A 15,405-nucleotide genomic window follows, 5' to 3' on the forward strand; every position below is an offset into this window, starting at 1 on the left:
TAACATGATATATCTAGTTGTTATTGACTATTAACATGATATAACTAGTTGTTATTGACTATTAACATGAATGACTTTCAGCTCGACATCCAGGTGCATCACCATTTCTGGCTCTAATGACAGGCTACATTTGTGCAGAGATTGTGAGCAGGTGTTCATGAGCAGTTAATTCTCATTAATAGTAACATCCTCTTCTCTCCTCTTCCCCTCTCTCTCTACCTTCACCCCTCTCTCTCTCCCCTCCTCCCCCCAGTCCCAGAACCCCCCAGGCTCTCAGTAAGTCCCACCCCCGTGGGCACGGCCCAGCTCCAGTGGCTGCCTCCACCCAGCCCCGCTACCCCTCTCCTGGGGTACCGTCTAACCTTCGGACGCCTGGATGTCCTCCCCTTCACCGTGGTAGAATTCCCCACCAAGGAAAAGTCCTACACTGCTCAGGATATCCACAAGGGGGCGTCGTACGTGTTCCGACTCTCCGCCCGGAATAAGATAGGATATGGAGAGGAGGCAGCGATCGAGGTGACCACTCCGGAAGACGTTCCCGGAGGACACCCAGAAAACATCCTGTCTGAAGGCGCCTCGGCGTCTTCCATACGGCTCGCTTGGAAGTCTGTCCCGCTGATCGAACAAAACGGGAAGATTGTGAAGTACTCGGTGCAGTACCGGGATGTTAACGGTAGAGGTGGGAACGCTACCGGGGAGGTGGTGGTGACGGTACCGGAATCTAGCGTGGCGTTGGAAGGGCTGAGCGCTGACACGGTGTATGACGTCAGAGTGCGTGCGTTCACAGCGGTAGGGGCGGGGCCGTATAGTCCCGGCGTCCAGTTTAGGACGCGACCACTGGATGTGGAAGGTAGGACACACACACACACACACTCACACACACACACACTCACACACACACACACACACACACACACACACACACACACACACACACACACACACACACACACACACACACACACTCACACACACACACACACACACTCACACACACACACACTCACACACACACACACAAACACACTCACACACTCTCACACACACACACACACACATTCACACGCACACACACAGACACACACACACACACACACACACACACTCACTCACTCACTACCACCTTTGAGCAACTACCCAACAACCATCTTCCATTTCTGCCCCCCCCCCCCCATCCTAAACACACTCTTTCCTCCACACTGTACATTACCTCACGTCAAACTCAGTGGAAATACTCACCCACACACCCTACCGAACACGTCACAGCGTCGTCGTAAGTCTGTTTTGTTCTTGTCTGTCTTGTCAGTCTGGTCTGTAGTCTTAATATGTGTTCTGTCTCCTTCAGCTGACAAGGTAAGGAATTCTAGTCACATCTCATTATCCAGTCAAGCTGACATCACTTCTAGACTGTATTTCTGGACAGACAGAAACTAGAAATTAGAAACTAGAAACCAGAAACTAGAAACTAGAAACCAGAAACTAGAAACAAGAAACCAGAAACTAGAAACTAGAAACCAGAAACCAGAAACTAGAAACTAGAAACTAGAAACCAGAAACTAGAAACCAGAAACCAGAAACTAGAAACTAGAAACTAGAAACTGGAAACCGGAAACCGGAAACCGGAAACCAGAAACCGGAAACTGGAAACCAGAAACTGGAAACTGGAAACCAGAAACTGTAAAATACAGGTAAGATATTACCTGTTTCTCTCAGACCTGGGTTCAGATACTATTAGAACTCTTTAAAATATGTACTTTCAGCGTTTGCTCTGGCCTGCCTGGAGTGCCTGGTGGGCTGAGGATGGCACTCCTTCAGACTACTGGTTCCATGGCTCCAGGCCACCCCACATAGCCTGGTTCCTCTCTAGGTTTCTTCCTAGGTTCCAATTGTTTTGTGGTTCAGCCAGTCATAAACAGCATGGACACAGAGCCTGGTTCCTCTCTAGGTTTCTTCCTAGGTTTTGGCCTTTCTAGGGAGTTTTTCCTAGCCACCGTGCTTCTACACCTGCATTGCTTGCTGTTTGGGGGTTTTAGGCTGGGTTTCTGTACAGCACTTTGAGACATCAGCTGATGTACGAAGGGCTATATAAATACATTTGATTTGATTGGATTTGAATCAAGCCCAGATAAAAACATGTGAAAATAGTATTGGAACCCGGATCTGGATCCTATAAGGAGATTGAAAGCGTAGAAATAGAATCCATATTAAAAAGTCCATCAGTGACTTGAATGGGGATAGGCCCCAGTTCTATGGGTTGTATTTCTATGATCTAAGAACAGTCTGCGGAGTCATACTGTTGTTTTCTATGTTCCTCTGCACAGTGTTTGCTACTAACTTCAGAGTGAAGGCTGCCATGAAGAACTCAGTCCTGCTGACCTGGGAGATACGAGACAAAACACCCTCCCAGCCTTTTACGGTGAGTTACAGGGACTTTAGATGGTGTGTGTTGATTATCTCTCTCTCTCTAGAGATCCTGTATGGTATGGGTCAGGGTGTTGATTATCTCTCTTTCTATAGATCCTGTATGGTAAGGGTCAGAGTGTTGAGGTGGATGGTAAACAGAACCAGAAGCTGATAACAGGTCTGCAGCCGGAAACACAGTACTCCTTCCTGTTGACTAACCGTGGCAACAGTGCCGGAGGTCTACAGCACCGCGTAACTGTGACGACCGCCCCGGACGTGCTGCGTTCCAAACCCACGCTGGTGGGGAAGACCAACGCAGATGGGATGGTGACGGTTCAACTACCGCCCGTACAGACCACCACTACCGTCAGGTGAGGGAGGGAGGGAGGGAGGGAGGGAGGGAGGGAGGGAGGGAGGGAGGGAGGGAGGGAGGGAGGGAGGGAGGGAGGGAGGGAGGGAAGGAGGGAGGGTTCAACTACCGCCCGTACAGACCACCACTACCGTCAGGTGAGGGAGGGAGTGAGGGAGGGAGGGTTCAACTACCGCCCGTACAGACCACCACTACCGTCAGGTGAGGGAGGGAGGGAGGGAGGGAGGGAGGGAGGGAGGGAGAGTGGGAGGGAGGGAGGGAGGGAGGGAGAGAGAGAGAGTGGGAGGGAGGGAGGGTTCAACTACCGCCCGTACAGACCACCACTACCGTCAGGTGAGGGAGGGAGGGAGGGGGGGAGGGTTCAACTACCGCCCGTACAGACCACCACTACCGTCAGGTGAGGGAGGGAGGGAGGGAGGGAGGGAGGGAGGGAGGGAGGGAGGGAGGGAGGGAGGGAGGAAGAGTGGGAGGGAGGGAGGGAGGGTTCAACTACCGCCCGTACAGACCACCACTACCGTGAGGGAGGGAGGGAGGGAGGGAGGGAGGGAGGGAGGGAGGGAGGGAGGGAGGGAGGGAGGGAGGGAGGGAGGGAGGGAGGGAGGGAGGGAGGGAGGGAGGGAGGGAAGGAGGGAGGGAGGGAGGGAGGGAGAGTGGGAGGGAGGGAGGGAGGGAGGGAGGGAGGGAGGGAGGGAGGAAGAGTGGGAGGGAGGGAGGGAGGGTTCAACTACCGCCCGTACAGACCACCACTACCGTGAGTGAGGGAGGGAGGGAGAGTGGGAGGGAGGGAGGGAGGGAGAGTGGGAGGGAGGGAGGGAGGGAGAGAGAGTGGGAGGGAGGGAGGGAGGGAGGGAGGGAGGGAGGGAGGGAGGGAGGGAGGGAGGGAGGGAGGGAGGGAGGGAGGGAGGGAGGGAGGGAGTACATCAGGGTTCCCCAACTGGTGGCCTGCTTGTGATTTTATTTATTTGGTCCCTCCAAAATTTTAGGACCAACTATAACAATAAAAAATAAAATAAGTTATTGTTGAACATAAAGGCTGTAAAAACAGCAGCATTTCAGCGCCAAGTGATTTTAATGTAGGAAATGTGTTCCAAAGTATTCCCACGTATAATAGAGAGATTCTGTATATGGTTGTTTGTATTTATTGAACCCTTATTTTACCTGGTCAGTTGACTGAGACAACGTTCTCATTTACAGCAACGACCTGGGGAATAGTTACAGGGGAGAGGAGGGGGAATGAATGAGCCAATTGGAAGCTGAGGATGATTAGGTGACCGTGATGGTTTGAGGGCCAGATTGGGAATTTAGCCAGGACATCGGGGGTTAACAACCCTACTCTTACGATAAGTACCATGGGATCTTTAGTGACCACAGAGAGTCAGAATACCTGTTTAACGTCCCATCCGAAAGACATCATCCTACACAGGGCAATGTCCCCAATCACTGCCATGGGGCATTGGGATATTTCTTTATTTTTTATACCAGAGGAAAGTGCGCCTCCTACTGGCCCTCCAACACCAAATGGGCTCCTTGCGGTCAATTTGCAGTCTATAAATTATTTGTAATTATGTTCCGGGGTCCCTGACCATCCGCTCAAGAAAAAATTAGCCTGAGGCTGAATCTAGTTGATGATCTCTGTCGTCAACCATCATTAAGGTGAATCTAGTTGATGATCTCTGTAGTCGACCATCATTAAGGTGAATCTAGTTGATGATCCCTGTAGTCGACCATCATTAAGGTGAATCTAGTTGATAATCTCTGTAGTCGACCATCATTAAGGTGAATCTAGTTGATGATCTCTGTAGTCGACCATCATTAAGGTGAATCTAGTTGATGATCCCTGTAGTCGACCATCATTAAGGTGAATCTAGTTGATAATCTCTGTAGTCGACCATCATTAAGGTGAATCTAGTTGATGATCTCTGTAGTCGACCATCATTAAGGTGAATCTAGTTGATGATCTCTGTAGTCGACCATCATTAAGGTAAATCTAGTTGATGATCTCTGTAGTCGACCATCATTAAGGTGAATCTAGTTGATGATCTCTGTAGTCGACCATCATTAAGGTGAATCTAGTTGATGATCTCTGTAGTCGACCATCATTAAGGTGAATCTAGTTGATGATCTCTGTAGTCGACCATCATTAAGGTGAATCTAGTTGACGATCTCTGTACTGTAGTCGACCATCATTAAGGTGAATCTAGTTGATGATCTCTGTAGTCGACCATCATTAAGGTGAATCTAGTTGATGATCTCTGTAGTCGACCATCATTAAGGTGAATCTAGTTGATGATCTCTGTAGTCGACCATCATTAAGGTGAATCTAGTTGATGATCTCTGTAGTCGACCATCATTAAGGTAAATCTAGTTGATGATCTCTGTAGTCGACCATCATTAAGGTGAATCTAGTTGATGATCTCTGTAGTCGACCATCATTAAGGTGAATCTAGTTGATGATCTCTGTAGTCGACCATCATTAAGGTGAATCTAGTTGATGATCTCTGTAGTCGACCATCATTAAGGTGAATCTAGTTGACGATCTCTGTACTGTAGTCGACCATCATTAAGGTGAATCTAGTTGATGATCTCTGTAGTCGACCATCATTAAGGTGAATCTAGTTGATGATCTCTGTAGTCGACCATCATTAAGGTGAATCTAGTTGATGATCTCTGTAGTCGACCATCATTAAGGTGAATCTAGTTGATGATCTCTGTAGTCGACCATCATTAAGGTGAATCTAGTTGATGATCTCTGTAGTCGACCATCATTAAGGTGAATCTAGTTGATGATCTCTGTAGTCGACCATCATTAAGGTGAATCTAGTTGACGATCTCTGTACTGTAGTCGACCATCATTAAGGTGAATCTAGTTGATGATCTCTGTAGTCGACCATCATTAAGGTGAATCTAGTTGATGATCTCTGTAGTCGACCATCATTAAGGTGAATCTAGTTGATGATCTCTGTACTGTAGTCGACCATCATTAAGGTGAATCTAGTTGATGATCTCTGTAGTCGACCATCATTAAGGTGAATCTAGTTGATGATCTCTGTAGTCGACCATCATTAAGGTGAATCTAGTTGATGATCTCTGTAGTCGACCATCATTAAGGTGAATCTAGTTGATGATCTCTGTACTGTCGTCGACCATCATTAAGGTGAATCTAGTTGATGATCTCTGTAGTCGACCATCATTAAGGTGAATCTAGTTGATGATCTCTGTACTGTAGTCGACCATCATTAAGGTGAATCTAGTTGATGATCTATGTAGTCGACCATCATTAAGGTGAATCTAGTTGATGATCTCTGTAGTCGACCATCATTAAGGTGAATCTAGTTGATGATCCCTGTAGTCGACCATCATTAAGGTGAATCTAGTTGATAATCTCTGTAGTCGACCATCATTAAGGTGAATCTAGTTGATGATCTCTGTAGTCGACCATCATTAAGGTGAATCTAGTTGATGATCCCTGTAGTCGACCATCATTAAGGTGAATCTAGTTGATAATCTCTGTAGTCGACCATCATTAAGGTGAATCTAGTTGATGATCTCTGTAGTCGACCATCATTAAGGTGAATCTAGTTGATGATCTCTGTAGTCGACCATCATTAAGGTAAATCTAGTTGATGATCTCTGTAGTCGACCATCATTAAGGTGAATCTAGTTGATGATCTCTGTAGTCGACCATCATTAAGGTGAATCTAGTTGATGATCTCTGTAGTCGACCATCATTAAGGTGAATCTAGTTGATGATCTCTGTAGTCGACCATCATTAAGCTGAATCTAGTTGACGATCTCTGTACTGTAGTCGACCATCATTAAGGTGAATCTAGTTGATGATCTCTGTAGTCGACCATCATTAAGGTGAATCTAGTTGATGATCTCTGTAGTCGACCATCATTAAGGTGAATCTAGTTGATGATCTCTGTAGTCGACCATCATTAAGGTGAATCTAGTTGATGATCTCTGTAGTCGACCATCATTAAGGTGAATCTAGTTGATGATCTCTGTACTGTAGTCGACCATCATTAAGGTGAATCTAGTTGATGATCTCTGTAGTCGACCATCATTAAGGTGAATCTAGTTGATGATCTCTGTAGTCGACCATCTTTAAGGTGAATCTAGTTGATGATCTCTGTACTGTAGTCGACCATCATTAAGGTGAATCTAGTTGATGATCTCTGTAGTCGACCATCATTAAGGTGAATCTAGTTGATGATCTCTGTAGTCGACCATCATTAAGGTGAATCTAGTTGATGATCTCTGTAGTCGACCATCATTAAGGTGAATCTAGTTGATGATCTCTGTACTGTCGTCGACCATCATTAAGATGAATCTAGTTGATGATCTCTGTAGTCGACCATCATTAAGGTGAATCTAGTTGATGATCTCTGTACTGTAGTCGACCATCATTAAGGTGAATCTAGTTGATGATCTCTGTAGTCGACCATCATTAAGGTGAATCTAGTTGATGATCTCTGTAGTCGACCATCATTAAGGTGAATCTAGTTGATGATCTCTGTACTGTAGTCAACCATCGTTAAGGTGAATCTAGTTGATGATCCCTGTAGTCGACCATCATTAAGGTGAATCTAGTTGATGATCCCAGCTGTACATGATAACTGAAGTGTTGTGTTGTTGTTGCCAGGGGCTACTATGTGGTGGTGGTTCCTCTGAAGAAACAGAGAGGAGGGAAGTTCATGAAGCCTGGTGACAACCCTGATCAGATGAACCTAGATGAGGTGAGATACTGCATGATGATGGAGATGATAACGATAACACAATATGAAGATGATAATGATGGGGTAATAACCCTGATAACACAATATGAAGATGATAATGATGGGTAATAACCAGATAACACAATATGAAGATGATAGTGATGGGTAATAACCAGATAACACAATATGAAGATGATAATGATGGGTAATAACCAGATAACACAATATGAAGATGATAATGATGGGTAATAACCAGATAACACAATATGAAGATGATAATAATGGGGTAATAACCAGATAACACAATATGAAGATGATAATGATGGGTAATAACCAGATAACACAATATGAAGATGATAATGATGGGTAATAACCAGATAACACAACATGAAGATGATAGTGATGGGTAATAACCAGATAACACAATATGAAGATGATAATGATGGGTAATAACCAGATAACACAATATGAAGATGATAATGATGGGTAATAACCATATAACACAACATTAAGGTGATAATGATAACACAATATGACAATGATAATGATGGGTAATAACCAGATAACACAACATGAAGATGATAATAATGGGGTAATAACCAGATAACACAATATGAAGATGATGATGATGATGATGGGTAATAACCAGATAACACAACATGAAGATGATGATGATGATGATGGGTAATAACCAGATAACACAACATGAAGATGATAATAATGGGTAATAACCAGATAACACAACATGAAGATGATAATAATGGGGTAATAACCAGATAACACAATATGAAGATGATGATGATGATAATGGGTAATAACCAGATAACACAACATGAAGATGATGATGATGATGATGGGTAATAACCAGATAACACAACATGAAGATGATAATAATGGGTAATAACCAGATAACACAACATGAAGATGATAATAATGGGGTAATAACCAGATAACACAATATGAAGATGATGATGATGATGGGTAATAACCAGATAACACAACATGAAGATGATAATAATGGGGTAATAACCAGATAACACAATATGAAGATGATAATGATGGGGTAATAACCAGATAATGCAATATGAAGATGATAATGATGGGGGTAATAACCAGATGACACAATATGAAGATGATAATGATGGGTAATAACCAGATAACACAACATGTAGATGATAATAATGGGGTAATAACCAGATAACGCACTATGAAGATGATAATAATGGGTAATAACCAGATAACACAATATGAAGATGATAATGATAACACAATATGAAGATGATAATGATGGGTAATAACCAGATAACACAATATGAAGATAATGATGATGATGATGGGTAATAACCAGATACCATTGTTAATAACATTTAACCTCCTCTCTCTCCTCCTCTCCTCTCCTCCTCTCTCCCCCTCTCTCCTCCTCTCCTCTCCTCCTCTCTTCTCTCTCATCTCCTCCTCTCCTTTAACCCCCTCTCACCACCTCTTTCTATCCCTATATTTCCTCTCCTCTCTCTATCCATCTCTCTCCCTTCTACCTCTCCTCTCATCTTTCTATCAATCTCTATCCATCTATATCCCCTCCTCTCCTCTCTCTATCCATCTCTCTCAATTCTACCTCTCCTCCCATCTCTCTATCCATCTCTATCCCCTCCTCCCCTCTCTCTATCCTCTTCTCCCCTCTCTCTTTCCATCTCTATCCCCTCCTCCACTCTCTCTATCCTCTCCTCCCCTCTTTCTATCCATCTCTATCCCCTCCTCCCCTCGCTCTATCCCCTCCTCCCCTCTCTCTATCCATCTCTATCCTCTCCTCCTCTCTCTCTACCCATCTATATCCCCTTCTCTCCTCTCTCTATCCATCTCTCTCAATTATACCGCTCCTCCCCTCTCTCTATCCATCTCTATCCCCTCTCTCTATCTTCTCCTCCCCTCTCTCTATCCTCTCCTCCCCTTTCTCTATCCATCTCTATCCCCTCCTCCCCTGTCTCTATCCTCTCCTCCCCTCTCTCTATCCTCTCCTCCCCTCTCTCTATCCTCTTCTCCCCTTTCTCTATCCTCTCCTCCACTTTCTCTATCCTCTCCTCCCCTCTCTCTATCCTCTCCTCCCCTCTCTCAATCCCCTCCTCCCCTCTGTCTATCCATCTCTATCCTCTCCTCCCCTCTCTCTATCCCCTCCTCCCCTCTGTCTATCCATCTCTATCCTCTCCTCCCCTCTCTCTATCCTCTCCTCCCCTCTCTCTATCCTCTCCTCCCCTCTCTCTATCCTCTCCTCCCTTCTCTCTATCCTCTCCTCCCCTCTCTCTATCCCCTCCTCCCCTCTCTCTATCCTCTCCTCCCCTCTGTCTATCCATCTCTATCCTCTCCTCCCCTCTCTCTATCCTCTCCTCCTCTCTCTCTATCCTCCCCTCTCTCTATCCTCTTCTCCCCTCTCTCTATCCATCTCTATCCTCTCCTCCCCTCTCTCTATCCTCTCCTCCCCTCTTTCTATCCTCTCCTCCCCTCTGTCTATCCATCTCTACTCCCCCCTCTCCTCCAGCTCCTGAAAGATATCAACAGGACCAGTGTGAGCCAGGCGCTGCGTGTCCGTCGCCAGGTCCCGGCCAGCCAATCAGATCCCAGGGCCTATGTTTCCGCCCACTTTAAGATCCTCCCCCAGGAGTTCACCCTCGGTGATGGGAGGAGCTATGGAGAGTTCCGGAACCGCCCCCTGCAAAACGGACAGGAATATGTGTTCTTCGTGCTGGCGCTGCTAGACCTGTCTAATAATGTGGGTTTGGGCTGGGAGTGGACACACACACTCACACACACACACACACATACACATACACACATACACATTAGCAGACACACACCAGAAGCATGTGTTCTTCGTGCTGGCCTGGGGTCAAACCTGGGTCTCTCTGTTAGCCCACTGAGCTAAAGCCTCGTCATTAGCTAACAAGTCTTCAGGTTTTTAAGTTACTCATCACACGAGTATGCCTCAGATAACACACACTCTCTCTAACCAAACACACACGCGCGCGTGCACACACACACACACACACCCTCTCTCTAACCTCTCTCTCTCTCTCTCCCTCTCTCTCTAGACAATGTATTCAACCAGCCCTTACTCTGACCCCGTGACCTCCAATGACGTGGACCCTCAGCCAATCGTAGATGAGGAGGAGGGGCTTCTGTGGGTGGTGGGGCCGGTAATGGCTGTCATCTTCATTGTCTGCATCGTCATCGCCATCCTACTCTTCAAGAGGTGAGGAGAGGAGAGGAGAGGAGAGGAGAGGAGAGGAGAGGAGAGGAGAGGAGAGGAGAGGAGAGGAGAGGAGAGGAGAGGAGAGGAGAGGAGAGGAGAGGAGAGGAGAGGAGAGGAGGAAAGCACTACTAATGTACAGACAGTTTCAGGTTTCTGATCAACTCTCAATATCATAACATGATATTTCTTTCTCTTGTTCTGCTCACTCTGCTTCGTTGACCCAGTAAACCAGACAGGTAAGAAGAAGGATACACTCATTACTATCCCGTTAGAGATTCTGATTACCATCATGTTACCTAGGTTACAGCTGTTAGAATCATGCTATGTTGAAACTATAGTGCGAAGAAATGAAACTGAAGCACAATATTTAGTATATCGTTTTCCCTCCATACACCTGGTAATATGTAGCCTGGGTACCAGTCAGTTTACTCCCTACACCTGGTAATATGTAGCCTGGGTACCAGTCAGTTTACTCCCTACACCTAGTAATATGTAGCCTGGGTACCAGTCAGTTTACTCCCTACACCTGGTAATATGTAGCCTGGGTACCAGTCAGTTTACTCCCTACACCTGGTAATATGTAGCCTGGGTACCAGTCAGTTTACTCCCTACACCTGGTAATATGTAGCCTGGGTACCAGTCAGTTTACTCCCTACACCTGGTAATATGTAGCCTGGGTACCAGTCAGTTTACTCCCTACACCTGGTAATATGTAGCCTGGGTACCAGTCAGTTTACTCCCTACACCTGGTAATATGTAGCCTGGGTACCAGTCAGTTTTACTCCCTACACCTGGTAATATGTAGCCTGGGTACCAGTCAGTTTACTCCCTACACCTGGTAATATGTAGCCTGGGTACCAGTCAGTTTACTCCCTACACCTGGTAATATGTAGCCTGGGTACCAGTCAGTTTACTCCCTACACCTGGTAATATGTAGCCTGGGTACCAGTCAGTTTTACTCCCTACACCTGGTAATATGTAGCCTGGGTACCAGTCAGTTTACTCCCTACACCTGGTAATATGTAGCCTGGGTACCAGTCAGTTTACTCCCTACACCTGGTAATATGTAGCCTGGGTACCAGTCAGTTTTACTCCCTACACCTGGTAATATGTAGCCTGGGTACCAGTCAGTTTTACTCCCTACACCTGGTAATATGTAGCCTGGGTACCAGTCAGTTTACTCCCTACACCTGGTAATATGTAGCCTGGGTACCAGTCAGTTTACTCCCTACACCTGGTAATATGTAGCCTGGGTACCAGTCAGTTTTACTCCCTACACCTGGTAATATGTAGCCTGGGTACCAGTCAGTTTACTCCCTACACCTGGTAATATGTAGCCTGGGTACCAGTCAGTTTACTCCCTACACCTGGTAATATGTAGCCTGGGTACCGGTCAGTTTTACTCCCTACACCTGGTAATATGTAGCCTGGGTACCAGTCAGTTTACTCCCTACACCTGGTAATATGTAGCCTGGGTACCAGTCAGTTTACTCCCTACACCTGGTAATATGTAGCCTGGGTACCAGTCAGTTTACTCCCTACACCTGGTAATATGTAGCCTGGGTATCAGTCAGTTTTACTCCCTACACCTGGTAATATGTAGCCTGGGTACCAGTCAGTTTACTCCCTACACCTGGTAATATGTAGCCTGGGTGCCAGTCAGTTTTCCTCCATGCACCTGGTAATATGTAGCCTGGGTACCAGTCAGTTTACTCCCTACACCTGGTAATATGTAGCCTGGGTACCAGTATGTTTAGCTAAAATTCCACTCCTTGTTCTCCGTTTCATATGCTAAAGTCTGTCATTACAGACATCATTACATTGAAAGGATTGGAATGATAGCCAAACAGATGGGTAGCCAGACTAGACCAAGGAGTGGAATGATAGCTGACTGGTATCCAGATGAGACCAAGGAGTGGAATGATAGCTGACTGGTATCCAGACGAGACCAAGGAGTGGAATGATAGCTGACTGATACCAGACTAGACCAAGGAGTGGAATGATAGCTGACTGGTATCCAGGCTAGACCAAGGACTGGAATGATAGCTGACTGGTAGCCAGGCTAGACCAAGGAGTGGAATGATAGCTGACTGGTATCCAGGCTAGACCAAGGAGTAGAATGATAGCTGACTGGTATCCAGGCTAGACCAAGGAGTGGAAATAGCTGACTGGTATCCAGACTAGACCAAGGAGTGGAATGATAGCTGACTGGTATCCAGACTAGACCAAGGAGTAGAATGATAGCTGACTGGTACCAAGACTAGACCAAGGATTGGAATGATAGCTGACTGGTATCCAGATGAGACCAAGGAGTGGAATGATAGCTGACTGGTATCCAGACTAGACCAAGGAGTGGAATGATAGCTGACTGGTATCCATACTAGACAATGGATTGGAATGATAACTGACTGGTATCCAGGCTAGACCAAGGAGTGGAATGATAGCTGACTGGTATCCAGACGAGACCAAGGAGTGGAATGATAGCTGACTGGTATTCAGATGAGATCAAGGAGTGGAATGATAGCTGACTGACTGGTATCCAGGCTAGACCAAGGAGTGGAATGATAGCTGACTGACTGGTATCCAGATGAGACCAAGAGTGGAATGATAGCTGGCTGGTATCCATACTAGACCATGGAGTGGAATGATAACTGACTGGTATCCAGACTAGACCAAGGAGTGGAATGATAGCTGACTGGTATCCAGACTAGACCAAGGAGTGGAATGATAGCTGACTGGTATCCAGACTAGACCAAGGAGTGGAATGATATCTGACTGGTATCCAGACTAGACCAAGGAGTGGAATGATAGCTGACTGACTGGTATCCAGACGAGACCAAGGAATGGAATGATAGCTGACTGGTATCCAGACGAGACCAAGGAGTGGAATGATAGCTGACTGGTATCCAGGCTAGACCAAGGAGTGGAATGATAGCTGACTGGTATCCAGGCTAGACCAAGGAGTGGAATGATAGCTGACTGACTGGTATCCAGACGAGACCAAGGAGTGGAATGATAGCTGACTGTCTGGTATCCAGACGAGACCAAGGAGTGGAATGATAGCTGACTGGTATCCAGACGAGACCAAGGAGTGGAATGATAGCTGACTGGTATCCAGACGAGACCATGGAGTGGAATGATAGCTGACTGGTATCCAGATGAGACCAAGGAGTGGAATGATAGCTAGACTGACTGGTATCCAGACTAGACCAAGGAGTGGAATGATATCTGACTGGTATCCAGACTAGACCAAGGAGTGGAATGATAGCTGACTGACTGGTATCCAGACGAGACCAAGGAATGGAATGATAGCTGACTTGTATCCAGACGAGACTGACTGACTGGTATCTGACTGACTGGTATCCAGACGAGACCAAGGAGTGGAATGATAGCTGACTGACTGGCATCCAGACGAGACCAAGGAGTGGAATGATAGCTGACTGGTATCCAGACGAGACCATGGAGTGGAATGATAGCTGACTGGTATCCAGACTAGACCAAGGAGTGGAATGATAGCTGACTGACTGGTTTCCAGACGAGACCAAGGAATGAAATGATAGCTGACTGGTATCCAGACGAGACCAAGGAGTGGAATGATAGCTGACTGACTGGTATCCAGACGAGACCAAGGAGTGGAATGATAGCTGACTGACTGGTATCCAGACGAGACCAAGGAGTGGAATGATAGCTGACTGACTGGCATCCAGACGAGACCAAGGAGTGGAATGATAGCTGACTGGTATCCAGACGAGACCATGGAGTGGAATGATAGCTGACTGACTGGTATCCAGACGAGACCAAGGAGTGGAATGATAGCTGACTGGTATCCAGACGAGACCAAGGAGTGGAATGATAGCTGACTGACTGGCATCCAGACGAGACCAAGGAGTGGAATGATAGCTGACTGGTATCCAGACGAGACCATGGAGTGGAATGATAGCTGACTGGTATCCAGATGAGACCAAGGAGTGGAATGATAGCTAGACTGACTGGTATCCAGACTAGACCAAGGAGTGGAATAATATCTGACTGGTATCCAGACTAGACCAAGGAGTGGAATGATAGCTAGACTGACTGGTATCCAGACTAGACCAAGGAGTGGAATTATATCTGACTGGTATCAGACTAGACCAAGGAGTGGAATGATAGCTGACTGTTACCCAGACTAGACCAATGAGTGGAATGATAGCTGACTGGTATCCAGACGAGACCATGGAGTGGAATGATAGCTGACTGGTATCCAGACTAGACCAAGGAGTGGAATGATAGCTGACTGACTGGTTTCCAGACGAGACCAAGGAATGAAATGATAGCTGACTGGTATCCAGACGAGACCAAGGAGTGGAATGATAGCTGACTGACTGGTATCCAGACGAGACCAAGGAGTGGAATGATAGCTGACTGACTGGCATCCAGACGAGACCAAGGAGTGGAATGATAGCTGACTGGTATCCAGACGAGACCATGGAGTGGAATGATAGCTGACTGACTGGTATCCAGACGAGACCAAGGAGTGGAATGATAGCTGACTGGTATCCAGACGAGACCAAGGAGTGGAATGATAGCTGACTGACTGGTATCCAGACGAGACCAAGGAGTGGAATGATAGCTGACTGACTGGCATCCAGACGAGACCAAGGAGTGGAATGATAGCTGACTGGTATCCAGAC

The 15,405-nt window shown here is 46.4% G+C and overlaps 1 protein-coding gene across 3 annotated transcripts in view; it reads left to right on the forward strand.

The window, feature by feature from the left end:
* LOC110516467 (receptor-type tyrosine-protein phosphatase delta) overlaps positions 1 to 15,405 on the forward strand; it is a 181,708-nt gene that overhangs the window by 85,859 nt on the left and 80,444 nt on the right. For 2 of the 3 annotated variants that reach the window (XM_090188104.1, XM_090188106.1), the window contains exons 13-17: positions 2,322 to 2,416; positions 2,518 to 2,774; positions 7,419 to 7,512; positions 10,025 to 10,255; positions 10,575 to 10,735. In XM_090188104.1, coding sequence (XP_090044230.1) covers positions 2,322 to 2,416; positions 2,518 to 2,774; positions 7,419 to 7,512; positions 10,025 to 10,255; positions 10,575 to 10,735 — 838 coding nt within the window. Of the gene's footprint in view, positions 1 to 253; positions 851 to 2,321; positions 2,417 to 2,517; positions 2,775 to 7,418; positions 7,513 to 10,024; positions 10,256 to 10,574; positions 10,736 to 10,959; positions 10,972 to 15,405 lie in introns of all 3 variants that reach the window. The other variant, XM_090188107.1, reaches the window with a different exon arrangement.

This window comes from Oncorhynchus mykiss, chromosome 10 (assembly GCF_057628025.1).
Source record: "Oncorhynchus mykiss isolate SJ-2025 chromosome 10, ASM5762802v1, whole genome shotgun sequence".
In the NCBI taxonomy this organism is placed as follows: Eukaryota; Metazoa; Chordata; class Actinopteri; order Salmoniformes; family Salmonidae; genus Oncorhynchus; species Oncorhynchus mykiss.